At 50.2% G+C, this 25,439-nt stretch overlaps 1 protein-coding gene across 2 annotated transcripts; it reads right to left on the bottom strand.

The window, feature by feature from the left end:
* Positions 1-956: 956 nt before the first annotated feature.
* BNIP5 (BCL2 interacting protein 5) lies at positions 957-24,922 on the bottom strand. Of its 2 annotated transcripts, XM_003923197.4 has the most exons (12): positions 24,700-24,920; positions 16,619-17,268; positions 14,580-14,696; positions 13,076-13,140; positions 12,562-12,799; positions 11,357-11,488; positions 9,922-9,983; positions 9,047-9,287; positions 8,100-8,234; positions 6,945-7,009; positions 5,177-5,431; positions 957-2,889 (listed from the first exon to the last, which is right to left on the bottom strand). In XM_003923197.4, exons 2-12 carry the CDS (start codon positions 17,256-17,258, stop codon positions 2,854-2,856), a joined length of 1,986 nt encoding a protein of 661 aa, XP_003923246.2. In that variant the 5' UTR covers positions 17,259-17,268; positions 24,700-24,920; the 3' UTR covers positions 957-2,853. The 2 variants fall into 2 exon arrangements, with proteins under 2 accessions (XP_003923246.2, XP_074254073.1); XM_074397972.1 differs by lacking the exon at positions 957-2,889 and having other exon boundaries at positions 4,188-5,431; positions 24,700-24,922.
* Positions 24,923-25,439: the final 517 nt, after the last annotated feature.

Raw genomic sequence — 25,439 nt, forward strand, 5'->3', positions numbered from 1 at the left:
CATACTTCTCAGCACTTGGGGGGAACAAAACCCCAAAAACATCTATGGTGGGAGTTGAGGGCCCCCACTCATCCCCAGCATCCTAACATGGTGCCCTATATTCATATTGGCTCAAAAGCTCCATAACTAGTGGGGTCTGTAAGCATCCTGAGGGCAGGGGTTGTGTCTTTTGCATTTGTTTCTACCACGCAGTTAGCATCAGAACCGGAACATAGTAAGTGCTCAATAAACATTGGTTGAATAAAGGAGCTAATGGATTAGATCATAACTGGAGGCAAGGACACTAAAATAGGAGTTCTCAGAGCCTGGTCCTGGCTGGGTTCTGTCTGTATCTGGCTGTGTGACCGTGAACAAGGCACTTCCCCACTGAGAGCCTCTGTTTCCTCATCTGTTAGGGGAGGCTAATGATGCTGCCTCCTCCTGCTCTCCTTGGAGCATTAAGGTGAGACTTCAGGGGTTGAGGAACAGACACTCAGGTGTCACCTGAGAGAGGAGAAAGGACGTCATCAATGTCTCCCTAGAGACCACGTTTTATGGTCCAAAAACCTGGCACTGTATTCTAACAATTTTTTATCTTGGCTCTGTGGGACAGAATTTAAGCCCCAGATTTTGGGGACTAGTAAGAGGCAAGGTAGAATCAGTACTGCTCTCTATTTTCCTGTACATACAATGAACTGTCACACTGAGAGTCACTGTGTTGTAGAATGTCAGGTCTGGAGGGCAAGTATTTTGTCCCCAGGATCACCCAGCCTGGGGCCAGCTGAATTAAAACCCAGGTCTCCTGACACCTAACCCAGGACACTGTTTAACTGCATCTACAAGCTGGCGCTCCAAGGATGGGACACCTGGAGGGATCCAGGCAGTGACAAGGAGGCCAACCCCCACAGCCTTGCAGGACCAGACTGTCATAGATGTGGCAGGTGGGTATCTGTCTTGCCTCCATAGTGAATAACTCAGATAACACCTTTGTGCAGGTTAATTTATTTGCTCAAATAACACAGTACAAAAATGAAACTCAGATGCCAGCATCACGAGCGCATACCAAATATTCATAGAGCTTAAAGAACATCGTTCCAAATAAGAAACTGTGTACAGAAGTTTCCTGACCTTCATTTCATAACTTCTTCTGATCCTTCACATTTGGGTGCTAAGAACATGAACACTGCCTAAACAAATCCACAAAGAGCTCACCTCTCCCCCACTTCTCCGAAGCAGCAATAAAAACTAAATGGCTTTCCAGATAGGCTGAGTTGAGCTTACTAAGCTGGTGCCTCTGGTTGGAGGCCCCCCCTCATGTAAGCGCCATAGGCTTCCCCACCCTAGGCTGCTTCTCCTCCCTAGTCCTACGCAGTGGTCCTACAACAGGTTCAACATGGCAATGCCATGTCCCCAATTGTCACAAGATCGTACTTGCTATCCGGGTTTAACACCCTCTCCCCCATGACCACAGGTTCTGGGCAGCGTCCACAGGAGCCAGACGTCCATCTGCAATTTTGTCCATGTTGCACATAGATATGAGCATGGGGCAACTTTCACACCCGAGTCAAGCTGTCGACACTGTGGAGCTATACAGAAGGCAGAGCCTCTGGCACCCCGCAGCTCACCTTTGTGCAAATATGAAAACACATCCCTTTTCTCAAGACATTGTACTGCCACCAGCTGGAAAACTGTCATCATACATCTACAAATCCACAATGTCTAGGATGTGAATAGCACCTCCCAGAGTATGGTGCTCTTGAGCAGTGCGCCCCTGTGCAACAATCCATGGCAGGCCAGCCCACTGAAGCCCTCCTCCACTTCCTGAAAACTACCTAGTACATACATGGACCTGGCACTATGTAATCTGCAGAACTCTGCACATCCATTTTCTCACTGACTCTTAGCCAACCCCATGAGATGGGAGAGGGGCAGGGTATCAGCTCCATTAACACAGGGTTAGAAGGATTCTGAGAGACCAAGCGTCCTCAGTGTCCAGGTCTTTCCATTTGGGGCCTGCAGAGTTCCTAGGAGGCATCTACAAAGTCATATGAGCATGAAGAACGACTGGTCAGCCGGGCGCGGTGGCTCACGCCTGTAATCCCAGCACTCTGGGAGGCCGAGGCGGGTGGATCACGAGGTCAAGAGATCGAGACCATCCTGGTCAACAGGGTGAAACCCCGTCTCTACTAAAAACACACACACAAAAAAATTAGCTGGGCATGGTGGTGCGTGCCTGTAATCCCAGCTACTCAGGAGGCTGAGACAGGAGAATTGCCTGAACCCAGGAGGCGGAGGTTGCGGTGAGCCGAGATCGCGCCACTGCACTCCGGCCTGGGTAACAAGAGCGAAACGCCGTCTCAAAAAAAATAAATAAATAAAAATGAAAGAATGACTGGTCAACTGAAGAAATGACGGGATACATTTAGATGCACATCTGTTTGGATACATGTGGATGTTCTGGTTAGAGATTAAATAAAAACTTAGTTTAAAAACTAGACTCAGTTAAAACTAACATCTGAGAAAATGTCAGTAGGCCTTCTGGGTGAGATCCTAGACTCCAGAGTCTGGAGAGGAGCAGGGACACGTAGAGGGTCACAGAGCAGGTCTGGAGTAGGTTCGGCAGGTGGAACCCTGGTCTCTTCACTCTCAGGCCAGTGCTGATTTCTCCAGACACGGCATCTGTGTCTTGCCTTGCGGAAGAGTCCTTAGTGCTTCTCAGATCCTAGAGTATGGACCCAGAATGGTTGTCTGCTCTTGTCTTCCATCATGTTTGTAAAGCAAGGATTGGGCTGTCATAGAGCGTCTTCAGGGTCTCCTGGCTAAAGCTGCCAACCGTTCGGCTAGTTCAAGGAATCTGAGTGCAAGACACAGCTTTCAATCTGGACTTAGAATCTCAGGACTTTCGATGCTCTGGGAAGAGAAAAAGAACCTCCGTGTTAGCCATGGCCCAATTGTTTACGGGTTCCACTCTGGAAACAACAGACATCCCATCATCCCATCGACACCCCACCCCAGCCTCCGTCTCTGGGCCTTTGTTCTCGCAACACCTCCTGGGGACATTGCTCTCGTGACCTTTTCTCCCCAGGCAGCCTCCCATTCTCAAAGGTCAAAATCAGCACCTCCACCTCCTGGAAGGTTTGCAGGACCAACTTGCTTCACGGGCCTCAGCTACCACTCATTTGGCCTTCGGTTGCTATTTAATGTTGTCATCAAACAGTTGTCTTTTCCATTAGCAGATGCAGCCTTTGCAGGCAGAGCCTTCTACAGAGCCTCACGGCACTTTGTACAACCAAGCGCATAAGAGGCTGTCAATAGCTACCAGATGAATGAATGAATGAATGAATGAATGAATGAATGGTTAGTAAAACCAGAAGATGGAGTCAGGGCAACTGAGGATGTCAGACCGATGTTTCTGTAATATCTTTCACGAAGAACTCAGATCACTCTGTAAGCTATTACCTAACCCACCCTAGAAGCCAAATTATCTGTAACATTCCTGTTCTCTAGGAGAAGCCAGTGAAGCCAAGAAGAGAGGAGTCTAAGGTAGGGAGGATTTCCCACCAGGAAAATGAGCCAAAGTAGAGCAGAGTATTCGAATGACAAGATACAACTATCATGAAATAAGCCAGCCTTCTTGAGAGACTTTTTAAATGGCATCTAAAGGTAGTTTCAAGAAAGACAGAAGTGTTTTGGGTGATAGTAGCATCACTGCAAAAGGGTCTGGTTTCCCAGGGGACCACTTGGATGTAGACGTTCTGGTCCTGTTTATCCAACACCAGCAAACAGAACATTTCATTCCTCCGAAGTCACACCTTCATGCAGTGGCTTCTAACCTGGTGGGTCTGGGTCAAATGTTTGTAAGCAGGTTATGTTAAGTGAATTAGAAAAGGATGAAGAAATCTTTATCAGAGTCCACCAGAAAACATGTGAGCTCATGATTTTTAAAAAATCAGGCCAGGTGGCCGGGCACGGTGGAGTGCCCATAGTCCCAGCACTTTGGGAGGCTGAGGCGGGCAGATCACCTGAGGTCAGGAGGTCGACACCAGCCTGACCAACATGGAGAAACCCCGTCTCTACTAAAAATACCCCCAAAAATTAGCTGGGTATGGTGACACATGCCTGTAATCCCAGCTTCTCAGGAGGCTGAGGCAGGGAAATCACTTGAACCCAGCAGGCAGAGGTTGCAATGAGCCGAGATCATGCCATTGCACCCCAGACTGAGCAACAAGAGCCAAACTCCATCTCAAAAAAAAAAAAAAAAAAAATCAGGCCAGGTGTGGTGGTTCATGCCTGTAATCCCAGCACTTTGGGAGGCCAAAATGAGAAGATTGCTTGAGGCCAGGAGTTCAAAACCAGCCTGGTCAACATAGGGAGAATCCATCTCTATACCAAAAAAAATTATTTTTAATTAGCTAGTCATGGTGGCATGCACCTGCAGCCCCAGCTACTTGAGAGGCTGAGGTGGGAGGATCACCTGAGCCCAGTGAGGTTGAGTTTGCAGTGAACTGTGATTGCACCAGTGTACTCCAGCCTGGGTGACAGAGCAAGACCCTGGCTCAAAAACAAGCAAAAAGCCAGTGACAATTATCATCTCTGAAGGGAATGTCTCAGAGACTTAGGGGAAAGGAAATTATTAGGAAAAGTGTGAATGCACTCAGAACAGTGAAGGTGACGGCAGGAGAGAGGCTGTTCATTAAGCAACCAAGGCCAGGTCACTGAGTGATCGCCTCCTGGAAGCCTTTCAGAACCAACAGCCTCATGAAACCTTCTCATCTACCTCAGCCACCCCTTATTTGATAGATAACCTTACTTTGTTGTTTACATTTTATGATAGCCTAGAATTGAGAAGCCAAGCAACAGGGCCCACAAAATAATAAATAAGGCAAGCTAAGATCGTAGCCAGTCCAATATGCCATTCTATCAAAAAGCATGGAAAGGTACATGTAATTGAAAACTAGAGCCAAATAAAGATGCTAATTATGGAGTAAAATCAGTGAGGTTTCAGAAAAAAAGAAGGTCTTCATGGTTTAGAATTGTCTCAGAAGGCCTCAGTGAGGAGGTGGCATTTGAGATAGACCCAAAAATTCTGAACTGAGCAGCAGAGGGGAGAGGAGAATAAGTAGATGCCACTGGAGGCCAGCTGTGAGCCTGCTGTCACTCGTGCCATGTCACCATCGTCTTCCCTGCCTTTGCTCACCGGCTGGTCCTCCCTGTCTGGGAAGTGGGTGCAATTGTAGTGGTCTCTTAGGCCCATGAGGATGCAGATGGCATGGCTCTTGTTGCCAGCAAATTTGTCAGCCAAGCGAACGTCAAACTGGTAGAGTCTCCTGGCGAGGTTCCTGTCCCACTGAGAGGAATGGGGCACCTGGCTGTGTAGGGTGGCTAACAGCTTGCTGAGGGAGGAGTCCGAGAACTTGTAAAAATACCTCTTAAAGCTGGGGTGGCGCCTGATCTGGAAGCGGAAATGAAAGTAGGTCATTAGTGTTACTGGCAGCACCCCTCCCGCCAACTTCTCCCTACCCTCCCCCCGCAACTCCACGCAGCCACGCGGGACACCCCACATCCCAGGGATGAGCTCTCTTGTTACATCCCTCCACTGCCCCAGCCTCTCAGAATCTGTTCTGCAAGGTCCAGCTCAAAGCAGCAGGACAGAGTAGAGGGTGAGGATGGAAGTACAGGTCTTTAGACTCAGGTAATTCAGAAGTAAACAGCCCACAGAGCCTTCTTGTCTACGCTAGCCACTACTTATTTCACAGATTATCTTACTTTATTATTTCAATGTATGACAGTCTAGAATTGGGACGCTTAAGTTGCACTCACTAGGTGTGTGAGCCTCTGGTCATCTGCAAATGTAAAATACCGACCCAGCCCCAGGACTGTTGGGGCGGAGGGGTGAGTTAAATGAAAGAGTTTATATAAAATGTTTAGTGCAGAGTAGATGTTGGATGAATTTTAGTTCCAAGCCGCCTCCAACAAACTCCTGTCTCTTAATAACTAAATGAGTTCCCCAGAGGCAGACCCAGACACAAGGACTCGGGTAAAGGCAATTTATTGATTAAATGACCCAGGGAAATGCTGAAGGGGGAATGAGACCTGGAACAAGAACGGGAAGGCGGCCCAGGGGGTGGCAGCTAGAGCTTAATCTGCTCAGGGCACCTTGGGAGCGAGCCGAGAACACATTCCTCAGCTATGCCCCATAAAGGCGAGGGAGCTGGGGTTTATCCACCAACTCCCATCAGCCATTGGTTGAGGGCTGCTCATGGGGAAGTAGAGGCTGTTAATTCGGCACCCAAATGGATTACAAAATGGCCCTGGGTCCTCAGGCAAAAGGAGGCAGGGGCTGGCAGCTGGATGAGTCAGTGCACACTCTGGTGGTGAAGAGAGCGTCAGCTATGCTGATTACTCATCTTTAACCTGACCTCTTCACCTGTGATCTGTGCTTGTCTCTCCAAATAGACTGTGTTTTCTAAGGCTGGGGAACCTTCTGTTACAGACTGCCTAGCAGGGACGGAAAGTCAGCAAGCTTGAAAGAATGGGAGACCATATGAACGGTGACGTGTACAGCAAGGCCAAGAGTGAACCCAGAGACCACAGGGAATGGAGTCAGCCAGACAGGTGAGGCCAGGTGTGGGCAGAGGAGGCTGCCAGGGATGGGGGACATGAGCCAAACTTCAATGGCTGATTTGGATAGGAGTGGTCCTGGCTGGCGGGGGAGCCGCGTGAGCATTGGATTCTTTTAAACAGTTCCCTCATCTGCTGCATGTCTGGTATTTTCTACATATGCACTAAGCTTGGACGAGTAGGTAATTATCTCTCATTTTGAAAAAGAGGAAACTGAGGCTCAGAGAGGTTAAGGGATATTCTCAAAGTTGCCCAGAGATGCAGACTTGGGGATGGAACCCAGGTCTCAGTTGTGGGTAGATGAGGCCCTGGGGCTGGCCTGGGGAAGGCTGAGTGGTGCTCACCTGCTGCCCCAGTTGGCCATCTGCTTCTTGGAGAAGCGCCACCAGCTTCAGGATGATGAGCTCCTCTAAGGAAAAGAAAAGATTGAGTGACTATTGACTGGGTGACGCCCAGTTCCCTTCCAAAAACGAAGTGCTGCAACAACACGCCCACCTGTGAAAGAGTATTCTCTCTCTAAAACTCCGCACACACATTAGCTATGATGGATTAAGAAAATTCTTGCCTTAAACTAGAGCCGGAGCGTGAGAGCTTTGCTTGGGTTCCCTTTATAGAAATAGAAGGGACTCTCTTGCTGGGCCTCACCTGTAACCACATTCAGCTCTATTTGATAGGTGGGAAACTGAGGCCTCCCAGTGTCCCTTATCCAGGCTACAGAGTAGCCCAGTCAAGAATGGGAGTTTGGACTAGAGGCAGTGCATCAGAATACAGGGAGGAGACGTGCCAGGGCTACTGACCCTTTGGGAATGCACCCATCCACCTGGGTTCTAAGCAGAGGTATGCCAGAGCCTGCTTGTACTAAGTTCACTGTAACTATTCAGGAAATTTGTAGACTAGTTGTTTTGTTTTGTTTTAGACAGAGTCTCACTTTGCCATCCAGGCTGGAGTGCAGTGGGCGCAACCTCTGCTCACTGCAACTTCCACCTCCCGGGTCCAAGTGATTCTCCTGCCTCAGCCTCCCAAGTAGCTGGGATTACAAGTTCCCACCACCTCGCCCAGCTAATTAATTTGTGGACTAGTTGTCATAAACTGTTGGCAGTTGAAATCAGCCGAGGTAAAAAATATTTATGCCATGGAAATCTGCAAAGGTTACAAAATAGGGCATCCCTCTCCCAGTGGAGAGCCCGTCTGCCAGCACACCACTGCTTATGAGACCTGGAGCAAGCTAGGACTTTCCTAAGAAGCATTCAAGCAAACTAACGGAGGGTGTTAATTACATCCCACAGAATAGACAGGTGTCCTCTACCTGCAACTCTGCCCCAACCGCCCCAGTTTAAAGGTCAAGTCTGTGCCCCCTACCCCATCCTAAAGTCTCCTGGGGTCTCTGCCTGCTGCCTTCCCCATTCCTTTCTCAGAACCCTCCCCAGTTCTGCCTGTGAACTCCACGTGGAGGAGCGGCGCTGGGAAGCTGTCCAGGTAAGAGCAGGGGTGGTACTGACTAGATTCACACACTCCACTCAGCTGAGGCACCGCCCCTTCTGGTGTGTGGCCTCTGGCCTGGAAGGGTGCTTCTGGGACCACATCAGGCTCCCCTTCTGCAGGTGAGGGCTCCTGGCACTCGAGATCTTCTGGATCTAGGGCAAAAAAAGAGTTGGTAAGTGTTTTGCAGAGAGCTAATCTAGTTCCTGGCAAGAAGCTGTTCAGAGGCACAGGCGTAAGCGGGGGCTGGTTTCCAGGCTCCTCCGTGAGTGTCCTGCCCCCGGCTCTGCCTCAGAGGAGTTCGTGGTGCTCTCTTGGCCTTCTCCAGAAACCTAACTCCTCCTTCACTCACCAACCATTTCCTCCTCCTCACAGTCTGGGAGGGGTGTGCCGACAGGTCCACCAAACAAACCCTTTCACTCTGCCAGGCTTTCTGGGTCACTCAGCCTGTCTGAACCTCACTTTCTCCATCTGTTAAGTGGGAGTGATAAGACTGACCCCACAGGGTTTCGAGCAGGTTAAATGAGATAATACGTGTGAAAGTCGCAGGCGGCAGGCGCTCTGTGATGTCAGGGGAATCACTGTACACCAGTGGCCCTCGCACTTTGGTGTAGTTTAAAAAAAAAAGGCCCAGGCTACATCCTACTTCATCAAACCCAGGTCTCTGTGCTTTTCTATGGACTGGCCAGGTGATTCTGACACACAGCTGTGCGGATCTCCCACCACGGCCGTTGTTAAGTGTTTGTGTGTGGCGGGGTATGAGCAGGGGCTGCTAGGGGTGGGGTCCTGCTGGCACCTGCCCCTCACCTCTCCCCACACTTCCACCCCCCCACTCTGCTCAGCATGGAAAGCAATGGCGAAGGCTGAACGTCCCCTACTATGCCAGCCTGTCCGCAACAGACAGGCCACATGGCAGCCCTGTCTGAGAGGAAGGCTCTGTTACCATGGCGACACCAGGCCTGCTCACCAAGGCTGCTGGAGGTGGAGGGCCGATGGCCGCCGACACACAGGGGCAGAAAGCTGGGCCTCTTGGGCCGTCGGGTCTCTGGGCTGGCAGCCCCTGCTGCCCCCGCTTTCTTGGGTTCCTTGGAGCTGTGTTTCTTATGGTAAAACGCTCTCCTGAGGCTCAACTTTTTTTCTTGAGATTTCCTTCTGCTGAGTGGGGCCAGGTTTTCCATACACCCCTCTTCCTCTTGGACTTGAAGTTGCTGTGGGAGAGATGAGAGAAACTGAGTCAGGGCCCCTGACCTTGAGGAGTGAGCTGGGGTGAGGGTGAGCTGGGGAAAGAGACCCATGGAGGGCTAGCAGGTGTGGCCCAGAGAAGGGTGGCTGATGCTCAGTGCTGGGGAAATGTGTGTGGTCTGGAGGGGGCTGGGGAAGCTTCAAGATGGAGAGACTGGGGCCAAGTGCAGTGGCTCATGCCTATGATCCCAGCACTTTGAGAGGCCGAGGTGGGCGGAACACCAGGGGTCAGAAGTTCGAGACCAGCCTGACCAACCTGGTGAAACCCTGTCTCTACTAAAAATGCAAAAGTTAGCCAGGTGTGGTGGCACACACCTGTAGTCCCAGCTACTCGGGAGGCTGAGGCAGGAGAATCTCTGGAGCCCAGGAGGTGGAGGTTGCAATGAGCCATGCTTGAGCCTCTGTGCTTTAGCCTGGGCGACAGAGTGAGACTTGATCTCCAAAAAAAAAAAAAAAAAAAAAAAAAAAAAAAAAAAATGGAGGGACCGGAGCAGGGCTTTGGCAGGACACAGAGTACAGGAGGGGCAGGACGTTGTTTCCCAGGCAGGGTTGGGAGCCCACAGTGAGGTCAGGGCTACGTGGGGGGAGCATTTTCCTCACCTCCTCTCCTCGCTGTTCTTCTGCATCTTGAAGCATGGAAATGATCTTCTGAATGAATTCTCCTGAAAAAGATCAGCATGCACGGTTACACTTCAGGGCTAGAAAAGCTCTTCTATGATCATTCTTCATTTCCTTATGCCCAGCTGGCTCCCTGGGTGATTCTCCAGGGGGTGAAAGAGCTGCCAGAGGTGGCCTGAGGGCAGAGCTGCCTTCATGGGGCCCATGTTCACTTTCCCAATGAGGGCCTCCAAACAGACACCCAGGAGGAGGCCCCTCAGGGCCATCTGGAAAGGCCTGTTCCCTACAGGTGCTCTCACCTTGCGCCTTCCCCCGTTCAGGCAGAATTCCCCTTTAAAGCACATTTTCTATGAAAAGCAAACAAGGGCCAAGCATGGTGGCTCACGCCTGTAATCCCAGCACTTTGGGAGGCTGAGGCAGGCAGATCACAAGGTCAAGAGATTGAGACCATCCTGACTAAAACATGGTGAAACCCTGTCTCTACTAAAAAAAAAAAAAAAAAAAAAAAAAAGTACAAAAGGTAGCCGGGTGTGGTGGTACACACTTGCAGTCCCAGCTACTCGGGAGGCTGAGGCGGAAGAATCACTTGAACCAGGGGTGGAGGTTACAGTGAGCCGAGATGGTGCCACTGCACTCCAGCCTGGGTGTCAGAGCGAGACACTATCTTAAAAAAAAAAAAGGAAAAGCAAACAAGGCAGAATGGCAGGGTGTAGGAGGCAGAGATCTTTCCAGATCTTTTCAGATGTGATGGTGATCATATATACATGATTGCAGGCCTGGCTCTGCCAATGATAAAATAGCAATTACAGTGATGGCAGCTGCCCTTAGCTGAGCTTCCCTGCTACAGCTCCTACCCCTCTCCCTCTCCTCTTTACTTCTGAGCTCTCTTCTCAAGCTGGGCCACCCAACAACGACAATAAGAGCAATAGATGGCAGCTAACACATATTAGCCACTACCAGGGGCTGTCCTACATGCTGTAGAGGCAGGAGTTCATTTAGAGCTGCCAACAGTTCTAGAAAGCAGGTACATTGCTGTCCCATTTCACAGATGAAGAAACTGAGACCAGAGATGAAGTAACTTGTCCAAGTGCACATGGCTCAAAGGGATCAGAGCCCAGATTCAAACCCAGGCCCATAAGATCACCCCATCAGCAAGCCCTTGGTGAGGTGAAGGGAGCATTTTCCTCCCCTTACTTCCTGTCGGCCTCATCAGGGTGAGTACCAACGCTATTGCCATTTATTGAGGTATAGACAGGCAGCCTGGCTTGGGACCCAAGCTGCCTCCCCAGCCTGCTATTCTCAGAGGGAGGTCTGGACAGGCCACTGCCTCTCTCTGGCTCAGTTTCTCTTCTGCAAGTGGAGGGGTCAGAGCAGAAGTTTTCCAAGGGATCTCTGAGAAAAGGAGAGGAGTACTGACTGTATTCTGAGGCTCTGTCCGGCTGAAGCTCCTCTCCAGGTCCCAGGCTCTCTGGTGGGGTTGAAAGCTTGCAAGGACCTGGAGCCTCAGCCTCTGTAGACAGGCTCTCCTGGACTTCAGGTTCTTCCAAGCCTGAGAAGCAGAATGAAAAAAGGGAGTGTGTTTTGTCCATCTGGGCCTGTTAACCATGCATAGAAGCTAGCACAGACTCTAAAGTGGGTTCCATGGCCAGATCAGACTAAGGCCTTATGGGCTGGCACAGAGCTGCTGGGTAGAACTGTGTCTCTGATTTACTGGGCCAGACCAAGCTCTCCTATCCCTTTGTGCTTCCATAGAACTGGCTTTTCTGGGCTTTGTTGCCCTCTCCTCCCTCCCTTGGAGCCCTCCTCCCTCCACCATTTTGACTTGATCCACAAGTTGAATGGTAGAAGCCTGGTCCCATGGCATGAATTGATGAATCACAGCCAGAATCCCCCTGCAGGAAAATATCTCCCCAAGTGGCGTGAAATTGCCCTCTTTGGTGTTAAGCATCACTCCCTCCTTTGTAAGATGTAAATTCTCCTGACCAGGATGACCTGTTCTCCCTGATGCCCAGGAAGAAATGACTTGTCTGATCCTTTCTCCTTCTAGCTCTGGCCCCACCATCCGTGGGCCTTGTGACCTTGAACACATTGTTTCAGCTCCCAAAGCTTCGGTCCCTTCACCTGGGAGGTGCGGATCATAGCTGCACTTCATCTGATGGCTGTGAGGACTGGATGAGTTATAGATATGCAGCAGGGAAATGTCTCACTTTACAGGTGAAGCAACTGAGGCATAAAGATGGGGAATGACATAGACAATATGCTAGGACCCAGGTCCCCTGCCTCCCCTACTCCGGCTCCTTCCTACACACCTGACTCCCCTCCCTGCCAGGGGGCAGAAGCCGAGGCAGCCAAGAAATGTGTGGATGGCTGGGGAATCCCGGAACACAATTTCCCTCCAGGGCTTATTGGGGTGGCCTAGACCTGGCTGAGGTTTTGAGTGTGGAGGTGACCTGCCGGCTTTCTCTCTCTCTTCCCACGGTCATCCTCACGCCACTCAGTGCAGAGTGCAAAAGTCAGATCAGGCCCAGCACAGCCTTAAAAGGGGCCAATTCCATCCCGGGGGAAGGTTGCAGAGCTGGAGGCAGCTGCAGGGTTGCTATGGCAACTGCAGAGCCTGCTCACCATAGCTGCTGGAGACGGAAGGCCGATGGCCGCCGACACACAGGGGCCGGAAGCTGGACTTCTTGGGTGGCCGGGCCTCTGGACTGGAAACATCTGCAGGCCCCCTCTTGGCCTCCTCGGAGCCATGTTTCTTAAGAGAAAAAGTTCTCTTGGGGCTTGTCTTTTTCTCTTGGGATTTCTTCCTCACAGCTGCTGTTGGGTTTGGCAGGACCACCTTCGGCTGTGAGGCCTGAGATTGCTGTGAGGGACAGGAGAGAAACTGAGTCAGGCTCATACATTGCGGAGAAGGGGAAAGCTCTCCGAAAGCAACTGAAGAGCACCCGAGTGACAGGATGGCCCCAGGTGAGGGGAGGCAGCAGAGCCCAGAGCGCACGCAGGGCTGAGTTCTGAAGCTGCAGAAGGAGGCTTCAGGGAAGGAAGGGACGAGGGCCGGGCGTGCAAGGACAGGTGGAGTGTGGCAGAGGAGGAGGAGAAAGCTGAGAGCCCCTGGAGATCGGCCAAGTTCGCTCCTCACCTCTTCTTCCCACTGGTCTCCCACTCTTTTGAGAAATTCCACTATCATCTGAATGATAGCATCCTCTGGAAGAAAGCAAATGCACCCGGTTATTCTTTCTAAATGCACAGGCAACTCCTTCGAAATGACCATCTCAGACAGTTCTCTTAAACGACTCTTTAGGCCACACAACAGAGGGAAACACCACATCCCAGGGCAGGTCCTTCTGAAAGAAGTTTGGAAGATCCGCCAGGGGAGGTGCTAAGCCAAATCATGAGACTTTATGCAGGAAATTTCAGGTCAGCCCTTTAGGCATTCAACTTGTGCACTCCTATTTCCTTTGAACTTCACAGATCTACTTTGGGTTCCGTAAGCTGTGTGACCTTGAATAAGTGTCTTAACCTCTCTGGGCCTTCATCTCTCCCAGCGAAATGTGGGTCATAATCTTTGTCCTGCCTCCCTCAGAAGGCTGTCAGGCCATCAAATGAGGGACTGGGCTTGAAAACACTTTGCAAGGCTAATGCCGATCTTCCAACCTGCAAAATTTCAGTGGCGAAAATGGTGGATACCCGGCGTAACTAAGGTGGAGGATGGAAGGACGTCACTGATGCCTCAGCCACGCCCTCACATCTGCACGGAGAAGCCACTCCAATGAAAATGGTTTCCTTTGATACGCCAGTCAGCCTATTCAAGGACAATGTCCCCACACTGTCCTCTGCTAGGTGCCAGCTGATGAGTTGACATGAAAAGAGATGCAAACAAATTCCCTGTCCCCACGCTGCCTGTGGGTTTGCTTTTTTTTTACTCCTAACTTCCCTCTCTCACTTCCCGCTCACTTATAAATTGGCTTTTGTTGCCTGACTCAGCTACCGGCAGGTTATCTCTCATGTAAGAAAATGATCAGCTGCAGAATAACTAACTAAATGCCTTTCAGTTATTCTTTGTCACATGCATAGCTCCTTTATTTCACATATTATAAAATAGGCTCATCCTTTTTACAGAGAGTTAGATAAATAGGGTATTATTCTCGATGTATTCGGAGCATTCATGGTATTGTGGTTTAGTGTGAGATTGCACTTCTTTTTTGGAGATGCATGTTGTTTAAGTATTTGGGGATGAAGCATGATTTACTCCAAAGTGATTCAGCAACAAAATGATATATACATGAAGCAAACTGGCAGAGTTTAACAACTGTGAGCGTACAAGGGTGCACTGAACTATCCTTTTCACTCTTCTATATATTTTTAAAGTAAAATAAATTTTAAAAGACTAAGAAAAGTTCCAATCCCATTAACACAGAAGGCAGCAGCATTTTCCAGCAGCCTTTCCAATTCCCCAGCCTCCCTTCCGTGAAATTCTAAAATAAGCAGATGTGGCCAGAAGCACCAAAAGAGGCGAGAAAGACCAGTGCGTGTATTTTGAGAGCCACCATCCAAGATCTCAGTGATCATTCAGGATAATCCATCTCACTCAGTAACAGCCACCTCAGCCACAGGTAAAAAGGTCACTAGAGATTCCGACTCACCGTCAGGCTTTCTGAGCTCCTCTTCTTGCTGGTGACCTGTGGCTTGGGGAGAAACATCCAAAGCTCCAGTGCCATCTGCTCTGATGAGGAAGGACTGACGATCAGAGTCTTCCCCACCTGGAATAGAGACGAAAACCAAAGGGTATGTGGGTGTGAATGTGCATGTGGCAGTGACATTCTCCTGACTTTGTTCATCAACATGAGAAAACAGCATAGAATTCACAGTGCAACGGGCACTGTTGCAGCCAGGCTTAACCAAAAAAAGTCGGAAACCCATTAAGGTTTTTATTTGAAAAGAGGCTGCTTCCACCAAGGCACGTCTCTCACTAGCCCCTCCCCTCAGATCCTCAATCTTCTCCCCATCATAAACACTGAGTTTTGAGTGCTGCAAGGCAGAGCCCCCTCTCCCTCTCGGTGCCTGTGGGCATTCAGTTCCAGAACCTTGCAAGGTAGAACTGGAAGTCACCTTGGGAGCCAGCACCCTCATTTACATGTGTAGAAAGTAAAAAGTTCTGCTTCAAAATTTCCCTTCTTGTTAAAGAATAATAATAATAAATGTTAGAAATAACAGTTTCTTTTAAAGACTAACTTTCTTCAAAGCCTTCTTGCTTTTTGCTACTAACTCTTTGTTGAGCCCTATCCTATGTAGCTGTTAGATATAAGGGAATAAGTGCATTCTATGTCCTTGTACTTTAACCAAGATATTTGTGCTGGATGTGCTCACAGGCATGTCCCAGCTGGCAGCCTCTGCCCCTTCCTTATTTGGGAATGTTATTACTTTTCTCTGTCCTTTCGCAAGCAACTTTCTCTTTTCCTTTGTTCTCCATTGCCTTTATCTATTTGGGAAAGTTTTAAGTTGTTAGCCAGTCGGGTTTAGTTTAGATTGTGAGGTCCAGCTCCAACCAATGGAGATCAGACACAGCAGTAAGGACCTAATGTGTAAGGAATAAATATGCCTGCCTTTCCTTTGTTCATTGTACTCTCATGGCAAGATGGCTGATGAACAGTACCCTTTCTGCAGAAAGTAAAATTGCCTTGTTGAGAAAACTTTTTGTCTGAATGCTCATTTTTCCTTGCATTACCTAGGAACAAGAAACAATTCTGTCTCTAACATGGGAAATCAAAAGTTCCAGAGATGGCAGCTCAAGCTCAAGGTCACACAGCAAGTTTACTCCTGATAGAGCCAATCTAGAACCAAGGCCTGGAAGCAGTAGCCCAGAAGCACATAGGAACAAACAGGGCTTCCCTCCTCACCCCAATCCCTGCCTTCTCATTTCTCCTAGGTCTGTGCTCCTGAAACTAGAGTACTTGGCAATAACAGCTACCATGCACTGAGCTCTTTCCTTGTGGGCTGCGGCCACTCCGTGAGACAGTAACTATTTATCTTCATTTTAACCATGAAAAAAGTTGAATCTCAGAGAGGAAAGCTGCCGCCCCTGGCCACACAGCTGGGGAGCAGCAGCACCACAAGTGGTTCTCCTGGAGCACTCAGCCATGGTGCCGTTCCACCTCAAAGAATTGTCACAGTGGGCCAGATGCAGTGGCTTATGTCTGTAATCCCAGCACTCTGGGGGGCCACGGTGGGTGGATCACTTGAGTCCAGGAGTTCAAGACCAGCCTGGTCAACATGGTGAAACCCCGTCTCTACCAAAAAAATACAAAGATTAGCCAGGCATTGTGGTAGATGCCTGTAGTCCCAGCTATTTGGGAGGCTAACACAGGAGAATCGCTTGACCCTGGAGGCGGAGGTTGCAGAGAGCCAAGATAATGCCCTTTAGCCTGAGCAGCAGAGCAAGACTCCATCTCAAAAAAGAAAAAAAGAAAGTGAGAAAGAGAGAAGGAGAAGAGAGAAAGAGAGAAAGGAGGAAGGAAGGGGGGGGACGGAGGGAGGGAGGGGAGGAAGGAGGGAAGTAAGTAAGTCATAGTGGTACGGCCCCTGACAGCTCCCCAGACTATCCCCGTCCCCTCTGTGAAGAGGCTCCTGGAGCAAGTTTAGCGCACCCTAGGGGTTGCCATAGGTACAGGCAAGGTCCACTCACCCCTGTGAGCTGGGCCCAGGTCAGCCTCCCCAGAGCGCGAGGCAGCAGCTGTCCTGGACAGCCCTTCCTCTCGGCCTCCGGCCTCCTGGTCTTGAGCTGCCTTATTCAGCTCGGCCATGTGTTTCTTGTGACCTTGCTTCTTGCGGCTGGCCTTCTTGTCGTGGTGGGCTCTCTTCCTGAGGGCTGGCTCCCCCGGTGCCTCTGGGGGCTCTGGAGGCTGGGAGACATCCTCCTTCCCCCTTGGCCTCCTGCTGGCCTTTTCTCTGGGCTCCTCATGGCCCGTCCTCAGTAAGAAGAAGTTCAGCATGGTCTTCAGCCACCCCTGCTGGGCCCACCTCTGGGCCTTGTCCCTCTTGGTGTCTTGTGGAGGCCTCTGCTCACCAGGGAGAAACTCTCCGGTCTCCTCCGGAGTGAGGGCTGCAGCAGTGGCGCCCTGAGCCTCTGCAGGCGGAGCTGGGCTCTCCGAACGTCTGGCCCAGTCACTGGCTGTCCAGTGAAGCGCCTTCCTGGTGGGGGCAGTGGGCAGCGAGAGGCAGTGGCAGTCCCGCGACTCTGAGTCTTTCCTGGGGGCCGATGGCCTGTCCAGAGACTTGGCTTTCCTCTCCGTCAGGGGCCTCCTCGGGCGCCTTGGATTCTCCATCAGGCTACAACTGAAACAAACAGTTCCCTTAGTTTTGTTTGGTTGTTTGTTTTCATTGTTGTTGTTTTAAGACGGAGCCTCGCTCTGTCGCCCAGGCTGGAGTGCAGTGGCTCTACCTCAGTTCACTGCAACCTCCGCCTCCTGGGTTCAAGCGATGCTCCTGCCTCAGCCTCTTGAGTAGCTGGATGACAGGTACATGCCACCACGCCCGGCTAATTTTTGTATTTTTAGTAGAGATGGAGTTTCACCATGTTGGCCAGGCTGGTCTCGAACTTTTGACCTCAGGTGATCCACCCCCATCAGCCTCCCAAAGTGCTGGGACTACAGGCTGGGACTACAGACGTGAGCCACTGCACCCGGCCAAACAGTTCCCTCAGCAGAGGCCTCCTGGGCACACCGAAGCTGGCTCCCAGCACTGCCCAGTGGCTCATTCACTCTGCTCACTAACGTGAGTAATGTCAGCCCCTCGTGTCAACAATTTCTCAAAGCTGTTGTCTTGTGCAAATTCCCCCAGAACCCTTGGGGAATGGGGGTCACTGTTCTCATTTTCCAGTGGATGAAAGTGAACCACAGGGAGATCCTGCTCAGATCTCAGGGCTGGTCAGCTGCACCTCCAGAGCCCCTGAAAGGAACACAGCCCTGCCCACACGTAGGTTCTAGTCCATCAAGACTGATTTGGGACTTCTCCTCCAGAACCGCATGATAGTTAATTCATCTTGTTCCAAAGCCACTGCGTCTGGGGGCTTCTGTTACGGCACCAACAGAAAATGAATACAGCCGGAGCCAGAGGTCTAGGCCTGCCCCTCACTAGCCTTGGGACTTTGGGCAGCTCAGGCACCTTCTCTGGCCCCATGTTCTCCTCTGAAACATCCCTGAGCCCTGCCCTACCTCACAGGCTGCCATGAATATTCCACCAGGCAGCTCTGTCAACGGTAACTCTTCTCTTCTAACTGCTCAAGCCAAAAATGTAGTCACTCCTGACTTCTTTCTTTAAAATATATATATATATATATATATATATATATATATATATATATATATATATATAAAAAATAGATATGGGGTCTTGCTGTGTTGCCCAGGCTAGTCTCAAACTCCTGGGCTCAAGCAATCAACTCACCTTGCTCTCTCAAAGTGCCGGGATTACAGGCATAAGCCACTGTGCCAGCCTCCTTTCTTCTACTCCCACATCCACCCATCAGCAGAGCCTTTTGGTCTCACTCTCTTAGAGCCTCTCCTCACCCTGACGGCCCCCTGTGGTTTCTAGGTCCCCACCTGCACTCTCCTGAACTGTTACCATCACCTCCAACTGATATCCCTGCTCTCCTCTTGCCCTCCTTACAGTAACTTCTCCACTTAGCAGCTGTGGGACTTAAAAAATGAATGTTACGGCTGGGCGCGGTGGCTTACGCCCGTAATCCCAACACTTTGGCAGGCTGAGGCAGGTGGATCATGAGGTCAAGAGATCGAGACCATCCTGGCCAACGTGATGAAACCCCCGTCTCCGCTAAAAATACAAAACTTAGCTGGGAGTGATTTTGTACTTAACTGAGCCTGTACTCCCAGCTACTCCAGAGTCTGAGGCAGGAGCATTGCTTGAACCCGGGAGGCGGAGGTTGCAGCAAGCCAAGATTGCACCACTGCATTCCAGCCTGGCCACCTGGTGATAGAGCAAGACTCTGTCTCAAAAAACAAAAACAAAAGTTATTTCCCTTCCTCCAAGTGTCCCCTTTCACTCACAGTCTTTACAGTGGCTGGCACACCGCACACCTTCCAGCCTCCATCACTCCTCTGACCATGTCTCACACACTCCACTTCACGCACACAGCCCTGTTTGCTGTCCTTCAAGCCCGCCTGCCTCCGGGCCTTCACACTGGCCAGTCCCTCTTTCTAGAACATTCTTCCCTCGTGGAAAGAATGAGTTTGTTCATGGTTTGCTCCCTCACTGCCTTGAGGGCTCTACTCCACGGTCACCTTTCCATCGAGGCCCCCGCCCACTCCCCATCGGCACACCCTTTCCCCTCCTGCCCCACGGCCTGGTGGCGTGCAGTGCCGTGTCTTTATGGGTTTAGTGGTTTACTGTCTGAGTCTGTCTCCATCTCCTGGGCCTATTTTGCTGGGTCTTCTATCTTTGAGTGTCTAGAACAATGTCTGGCATATCACTGCCACTCAATAAGCACTTATTAAGCAAAGGAACAGATGCGTAACACATTTAGTAAATGGCACAACACTTAAGGTGTCTTTGGATGTATGGGTAGCATGAAATCAGTGCTTTTGGGCCAGTCTCATCTTGGAGTAGCAGGGGCCCTTCCATTCTCCATCCAGAATGAAGCAGCACCCAATGGAAAAAGATTTTAAAAAACAAACAAAAACCTTCCCCTCCTGGGTGGCGTTTCAAGCACGCCTAGGGTGTGGGCAGTGCACTTGATTTGTGTGTCTTTAATCTAAAACTCTTGGGGCTTTCCAGTTTTTCTAGAGTTGTCCAGAAACCCTCTTCCCTTCAATGGAAGGTAAAGAAAAATAAAATAATAGCCAGGCACGGTGGCTCAAGCCTGTAATCCCAGCACTTTGGGAGGCCAAGGCGGGTGGATCATGAGGTCAAGAGATCGAGACCATCCTGGTCAACATGGTGAAACCCCGTCTCTACTAAAAATACAAAAAATTAGCTGGGCGTGGTTGCGTGTGCCTGTAATCCCAGCTACTCTGGAGGCTGAGGCAGGAGAATTACTTGAACCCAGGAGGTGCAGGTTGTGGTGAGCCGGGGTCGCGCCATTGCACTCCAGCCTGGGTAACAAGAGTGAAACTCCATCTCAAAATAAATAAATAAATAAATAAATAAAAAAGAAAAAGAAAATATGGTCCTGAATTCCAAACCTGAGCCCCTGGAGAGTCCTATGCAGTTTAGGACCACGGGTTGCCTGCTCTAATTTGTCATTACAGCTTTAGCCTGCATTCACCAAGTCATGTAGTGGTAAGGGATGTACTCTAAAATGTATTCTATTGCTATGCTCAGCTTAGAGGCAAAAATAAGAATCTATAATTGCAATTTCTTATGTGTGGGATCCACAGGAAAGTGAAGAAGATACAGAGAAAGAAGAAAAGAAATGGGAACACACAGATTTGAAGGTGGCACGAACATTTGGGATGCCTTCCCTCCTTTAAGCACCAGTGTGGGAAGGACAACAGACAGGACTGCAGCCCCAGGTCGCCGAGGTCAGAGGCTATTGGGGCCAGGTGTCCACACGTGGATGACATTGGAGGAAAGGAAAAATCAGGCAGGGGAGGAGGCAGGCAATTTGGAAGGCCTTATTTGTCATTTAATGTCCCTTAAAAGGAGCACATGGGCTACATGGAAACTTTTAGCAATACGTGTCTGTACCTTACATGGAAATTCACTAATGTTCCTGAAAGGCTCAGACTCTGAGCCTTTTATCCGGCCCCTGCCGAACTTCAGGAAGGGGCACCTCTTTCACTGGTGGTCACAGCATCCGCATCCCGTGCTCCTGGAGTCTGTATGTGGCTGCACCGCAAAGCGCGGCATCGCTCACGTACAGTACTACATCCGGTGACGTGGGACGCACGCGTCACGCCTCCAGAAGTGCATCATATGACGCACATCCGGTCTGCGGCTGCGGCGCCCCACATCACTGGAAGCAATGTGAAATAACAGCAGAAGTAGGAAGAAAGGCAAAGCACTATAACCAGTACTACACAGTACAATGGCCCCCATACTCCCCCAAATGTACAACAACATAATGGCCCCTATAACCTCCCTTTGCCCAAAAGTCTCCCCCCACATTACTACACACCGTGTTTCCCCTATTATAAGACCCTGTCTTATATTAATTTTACCCCCAAAAGACGGGGGCTGTCTTATTTTTAGGAGGTGTCTTATAATAGGGGAAACATACAGCAGTGGGCTTCCCACAGAAGAGGCCCACCGCTGCTACAGATGTCCAGGACGCTGTATACACAGTGTCACGGGCTGATCACCGCCATCCCTGTATGCAGCACTGGAGGCGGTGCTGGGCCTGTGACACTATATACCGCTGTCTGGGATAGTGGAGGCAGCAGCACTGGCTGTGAAGGGTGTCACACCTTGCATAGTCCGGCCCTCCAACGGTCTGAGAGACAGTGAACTGGCCCCCTGTGTAAAAAGTTTGGGGACCCCTGGCTCAGAGACTGGTTGCCTTACGGTTGTGTTTCCGAAGACAATGCGGAGTAGCATAAGGAGAAGCAATCACAGAGGAAAATATTTATGTTTGTTCTTGCTTATTTCGCACAACAAACATTTAATAAGCACCCACTCTGCACCAGAAATGATGCTCGGTGCTAGGGATACCATCATGAACGAGGTGCAGCACGTGCCCCCAGAGGGAATATTCTGGTCTTCTCTGAATGCACAGGAGTAAGGATGTGCGTACACAGGGATGACAGCAGTGTTCCATTCCCCTGCATCTGCTCTCTTCAGAAGCACACGGTCTTCAGAGAAGATAAATTTAGGTTGAAGTTCTGTGTGATTTAAGATCACATTTAAAAAAAAAGTGAGCTGAGCCAGAAATATTTACTGAATGGTGTCAGGGTTCTCTCTGCATTTCCCATATGTTCCTGTGGTCAGGGCACATTGGATGGGATTGGCAGAGAAGCTGTTCATTAACAAAACCACAGAACGAGGACACTCTCGCTCAGCTCAGACCCTCTTCTGTCTGCACAGACCTGGCTCCATGGGACCCATCGCACAGAGGGCCGGCGCTTCCTTACCCAGTTAATGGGAAGAGAAACAGTCATCTTAAAAAGCTGTCATTGCTATGGAAACGGTTTTCGCCATTGCCGATGGTGGCAGTATCCTCCTACCGCATTCCAAGGACATGCTGCTCCTCACTTAGCTCAGCTCCTCTGGTACCTTAACACAATCCCACCAGCAAATGCTTTCCCTGATGTTTTTTCAAGAAAGCTGCCTTGATTTGGCCGCTCCCTTCCTGGAATAAGCAGTGCTCTGGGCCCTCGCGGAGACGAGAGAAACAGCCCAGGAGCCCCGCAGCTGCTGCTGCAGCCCAGAGGCGGGGAGGGGGCTGGGTGCAGCTTCTGCTATCCAAGAGTTTCCCCAGTGAAGAGATTCCAGGGTCTCCCAAGGCTTCCTAATTCCAAATCCAGTGGCCTCTTCCCATGCGTCCCTAACGTGCTGCAGCATTTGACACCAGCCCGACTGCCTTCTTTCCTCTTTCCTCTCTGGTTGGCTGTGACTGTTCAGCCCGGCTCTCTCCTCCCTCTCCCCTGCTCCAACTGCCCCTCCTCTGTAATGTTCCAAAGCTTGTCTTCAGCTCTGGTCCAGGGATTGAGAGTGCAGCTGACTGGGGAAGACACCCCCCCCCAGGAAGACCCCTGAAGAACCTCTGTGGACGGTGTGTCCTCAGACTTTTAAAGTCTCTAAGCCCTAGGAAGGTTGTCTTTTAATCCTAACAACCTCCCCCTTCCTCCATGTGCCAAAATTAGACCTTTCAAGACTTTCTAAGTATAAAATTCTGCTATCCAGAAGTTATCAAAGCAAGACTTTGCTTTCCTTTCTTTTTTTTTCTTGTTTTGTGCCCCAGGTGCTCAACGACATTCAGCCCCGACCCCCAGGGAACCACACCCTGCCTAGGCCGAGCTCGCAGACCAGGAAGGCCAGCAGCGCGCCCTCACTGTGCGGAAACCCAGCCGCTCTCATAAACTTGTTATTGTCTTGGCCGAAAGTGGATGTCAGAGCAAAGTCCAAATCAGCTCAAAATATCCGAGTGATCTGCAGATCACAAGACTCCTTCTGATAAGACGTGACGTTCACCGGTGACATGTCCAGCAACAGCAACAAAGAACCAGAGAAGGTTCACACAGCTGACTCTGGAGCGGGAAGCTTGCCTGCCCTCCCCAGGCCTGCTCCTGTGTTTTGTGTACTTTCTAAGTTGCACGATGATCTCATCTCTATGCTGTTCTCTAATTTGTTCACCTGGCCGTGTTACTCTGTAACTGCTCTGTGCCTTTCACGGATATAACTGCGGCTCCCCTTCTTCACCCTGTTATTCACACAACAGAAACTTCACAGAGAGCTAGCCTGCTGCACACCCACAGCAACACCCTGAGGGATGGAGTGTGTGGCACCCACGTGTGGACCCACAGTCAACACCACAGACATCCATGCGTCACCGGAACACACTTGTGCACACCACAGACCTACACAGACTCAGGACGCCCTGTATTTCTCCTGTCCCAAGTATAAATAATTCGGTGACCAAGCTCACTACTTGCCATCGGTCCGCCCTGTCTAAGTTCCATGAGATCTGAGCCTGGGAGGCTCTTGGTGTTCGTGAAACAAATAAATGATACACGGGCACATGCAAACCCAAACCAGCTCACCGTCATGCAGCCACACGGCATCCAGAGAGCCCTTTCATTTACATGATGTCATTTCATCTTTGACGGGACTAGGAACCAAATGGGCTGACAGTGGGACAATGAGGCCCTGAACCGTTAAAAGACATGCCCAGAGTCTCATAGCCAGAAAGCAGAGAGCTGACGCTCGAATCTGCTTCTCCTGATTTGAATGCTATCTGCTCTTTTCTACACCAAATGTCCTCACATAAGCATAGATACGCATGCACGCACTTAGAGGGGAGAAATCTGCTATTTCCCACTGTTTGAGATAACCACATTCACATACACGCCAACCATGACCTGTGCACATAGAGTCACACCATCACATATGCCCATATAGACACCACGCCCTCCCCACCCCATCCTGACCTCTATCCAAGACCAAGGGCAATGCAACACTGCATGAGGAGTCGGTCAGGACTGTGGGTTCTAATCCACCCCCGACCTCTAAATTGCCATCAGAGAGAGCAGTAGACCACGAGTTATTTTCATAAAATCTCCCCATTCTTGGACTAACGTCCAAAAACCTTAAAACATAGGAGCTTAATTCAACCACACGTAATAATAACACCTCCCATTTATTGGGGGGGTTCCCTCAATAAACGTGATGGTACATACCTTCACATAAAGTATATGACTCGACCTCTATAGTATCCTATAGGGAAACTAGCAGGTGAGCTAGGTAGTGCTGCCCCATCCTACAGACAAGAAAACTGAGGCTCAAAGAAGTAAAGTTCCTTGCTCAGGGTGGTGGGACTTGAGTGGGACTTAAATACAGAGCTTTTAAGTCCAAGTGAGCCCAGAGCTTTTTGAGAAACACACAGTTGAGATAATATCATTGAACCCAGCTTCACCTTTTTAGAGATAAGAAAACGGATCTCCCCACACCACCCCCACCTCTCTGGGAGGGCCCAACACTCTGGAAGCAGAATTGGGGCTGGACTCTTGGTTTGACTCCCAGGACAAAATTCCTTTCAGGACTCCAAGATACCACTGCTCCAGCACCCAAAGGAGAGGATATTGTTCAACTAACCTTGGACCACAGAAGTCACTTCTGTCCTGGACACCCCGGGCTGGGATCTTCAGACAAGAGGTCTCTGTGTCCTAACACAGCGGTCTCTGCTCCCTGTGGGCTGGAAGCTGTGCTGGACAAGAAGTCAGGTCCAGCTCTCTCAGGGAGAAGATGCCACTACTTGGTGCTGGTAATTTTCTGAGTGTCTCAGAAGATATATATATATATATCCTATCTCCCAGGAGCTGAGCTCATGGCAGCCAATCCTGAGAGCCATGGGCTGGCTCACCTGCCTCCACCTGTTACCACCCATCCCCGGGCTCCTGCCCGCTCCTCCAATGATAGGAGGCTTAGCTCAGCTACCCCAGAAAAAAACAGTTTCACTTGACAACTTCCTTATTGCACAAAAACCCAATAAGAAACCAAACCTCGGGTCCGTCTGGGGAAAGCCCCACCTGTAGAGTTGAAAACAAGCCTCAATGGGACACACAGGCTGGGGGAAGAAAGTGCAGGTAGCCTTACGGCCGTGACAACACTCGGTTATCTTTGAAGATTAGTGGGAAGGGAGGAACCTGATCGTGCTACTCCAGCCTAGGCAACAGAGTGTGACCCTGTGTCAAAGGAAAAAAGAAGCAAGAGAGAGAGAGAGAAAGAAGAAAGAGAAGAAAGAAAGGAAAGAAAGAAAGAAAGAAAAAGGAAGAAAGAGAAGGAGGGAGGGAAGGAGGGAGGAAGGAAGGAAGGAAATGTATTGAGCGGTAGAT

Source organism: Saimiri boliviensis, chromosome 4 (assembly GCF_048565385.1).
Source record: "Saimiri boliviensis isolate mSaiBol1 chromosome 4, mSaiBol1.pri, whole genome shotgun sequence".
In the NCBI taxonomy this organism is placed as follows: Eukaryota; Metazoa; Chordata; class Mammalia; order Primates; family Cebidae; genus Saimiri; species Saimiri boliviensis.

Bases quoted from the DNA above. Each gene is read 5' to 3' on its own strand.
- BNIP5 (XM_074397972.1), bottom strand. From the start codon at position 17,258: ATGGAGAATCCAAGGCGCCCGAGGAGGCCCCTGACGGAGAGGAAAGCC. The intron at 8,235-9,046 runs GTGAGCAGGCCT...TTTTTGCCCTAG, and splicing joins CTCCACCTCCAGCAGCCTTG to ATCCAGAAGATCTCGAGTGC. The intron at 5,432-6,944 runs GTGAGCACCACT...TTCCGCTTCCAG, and splicing joins ATGGCCAACTGGGGCAGCAG to ATCAGGCGCCACCCCAGCTT.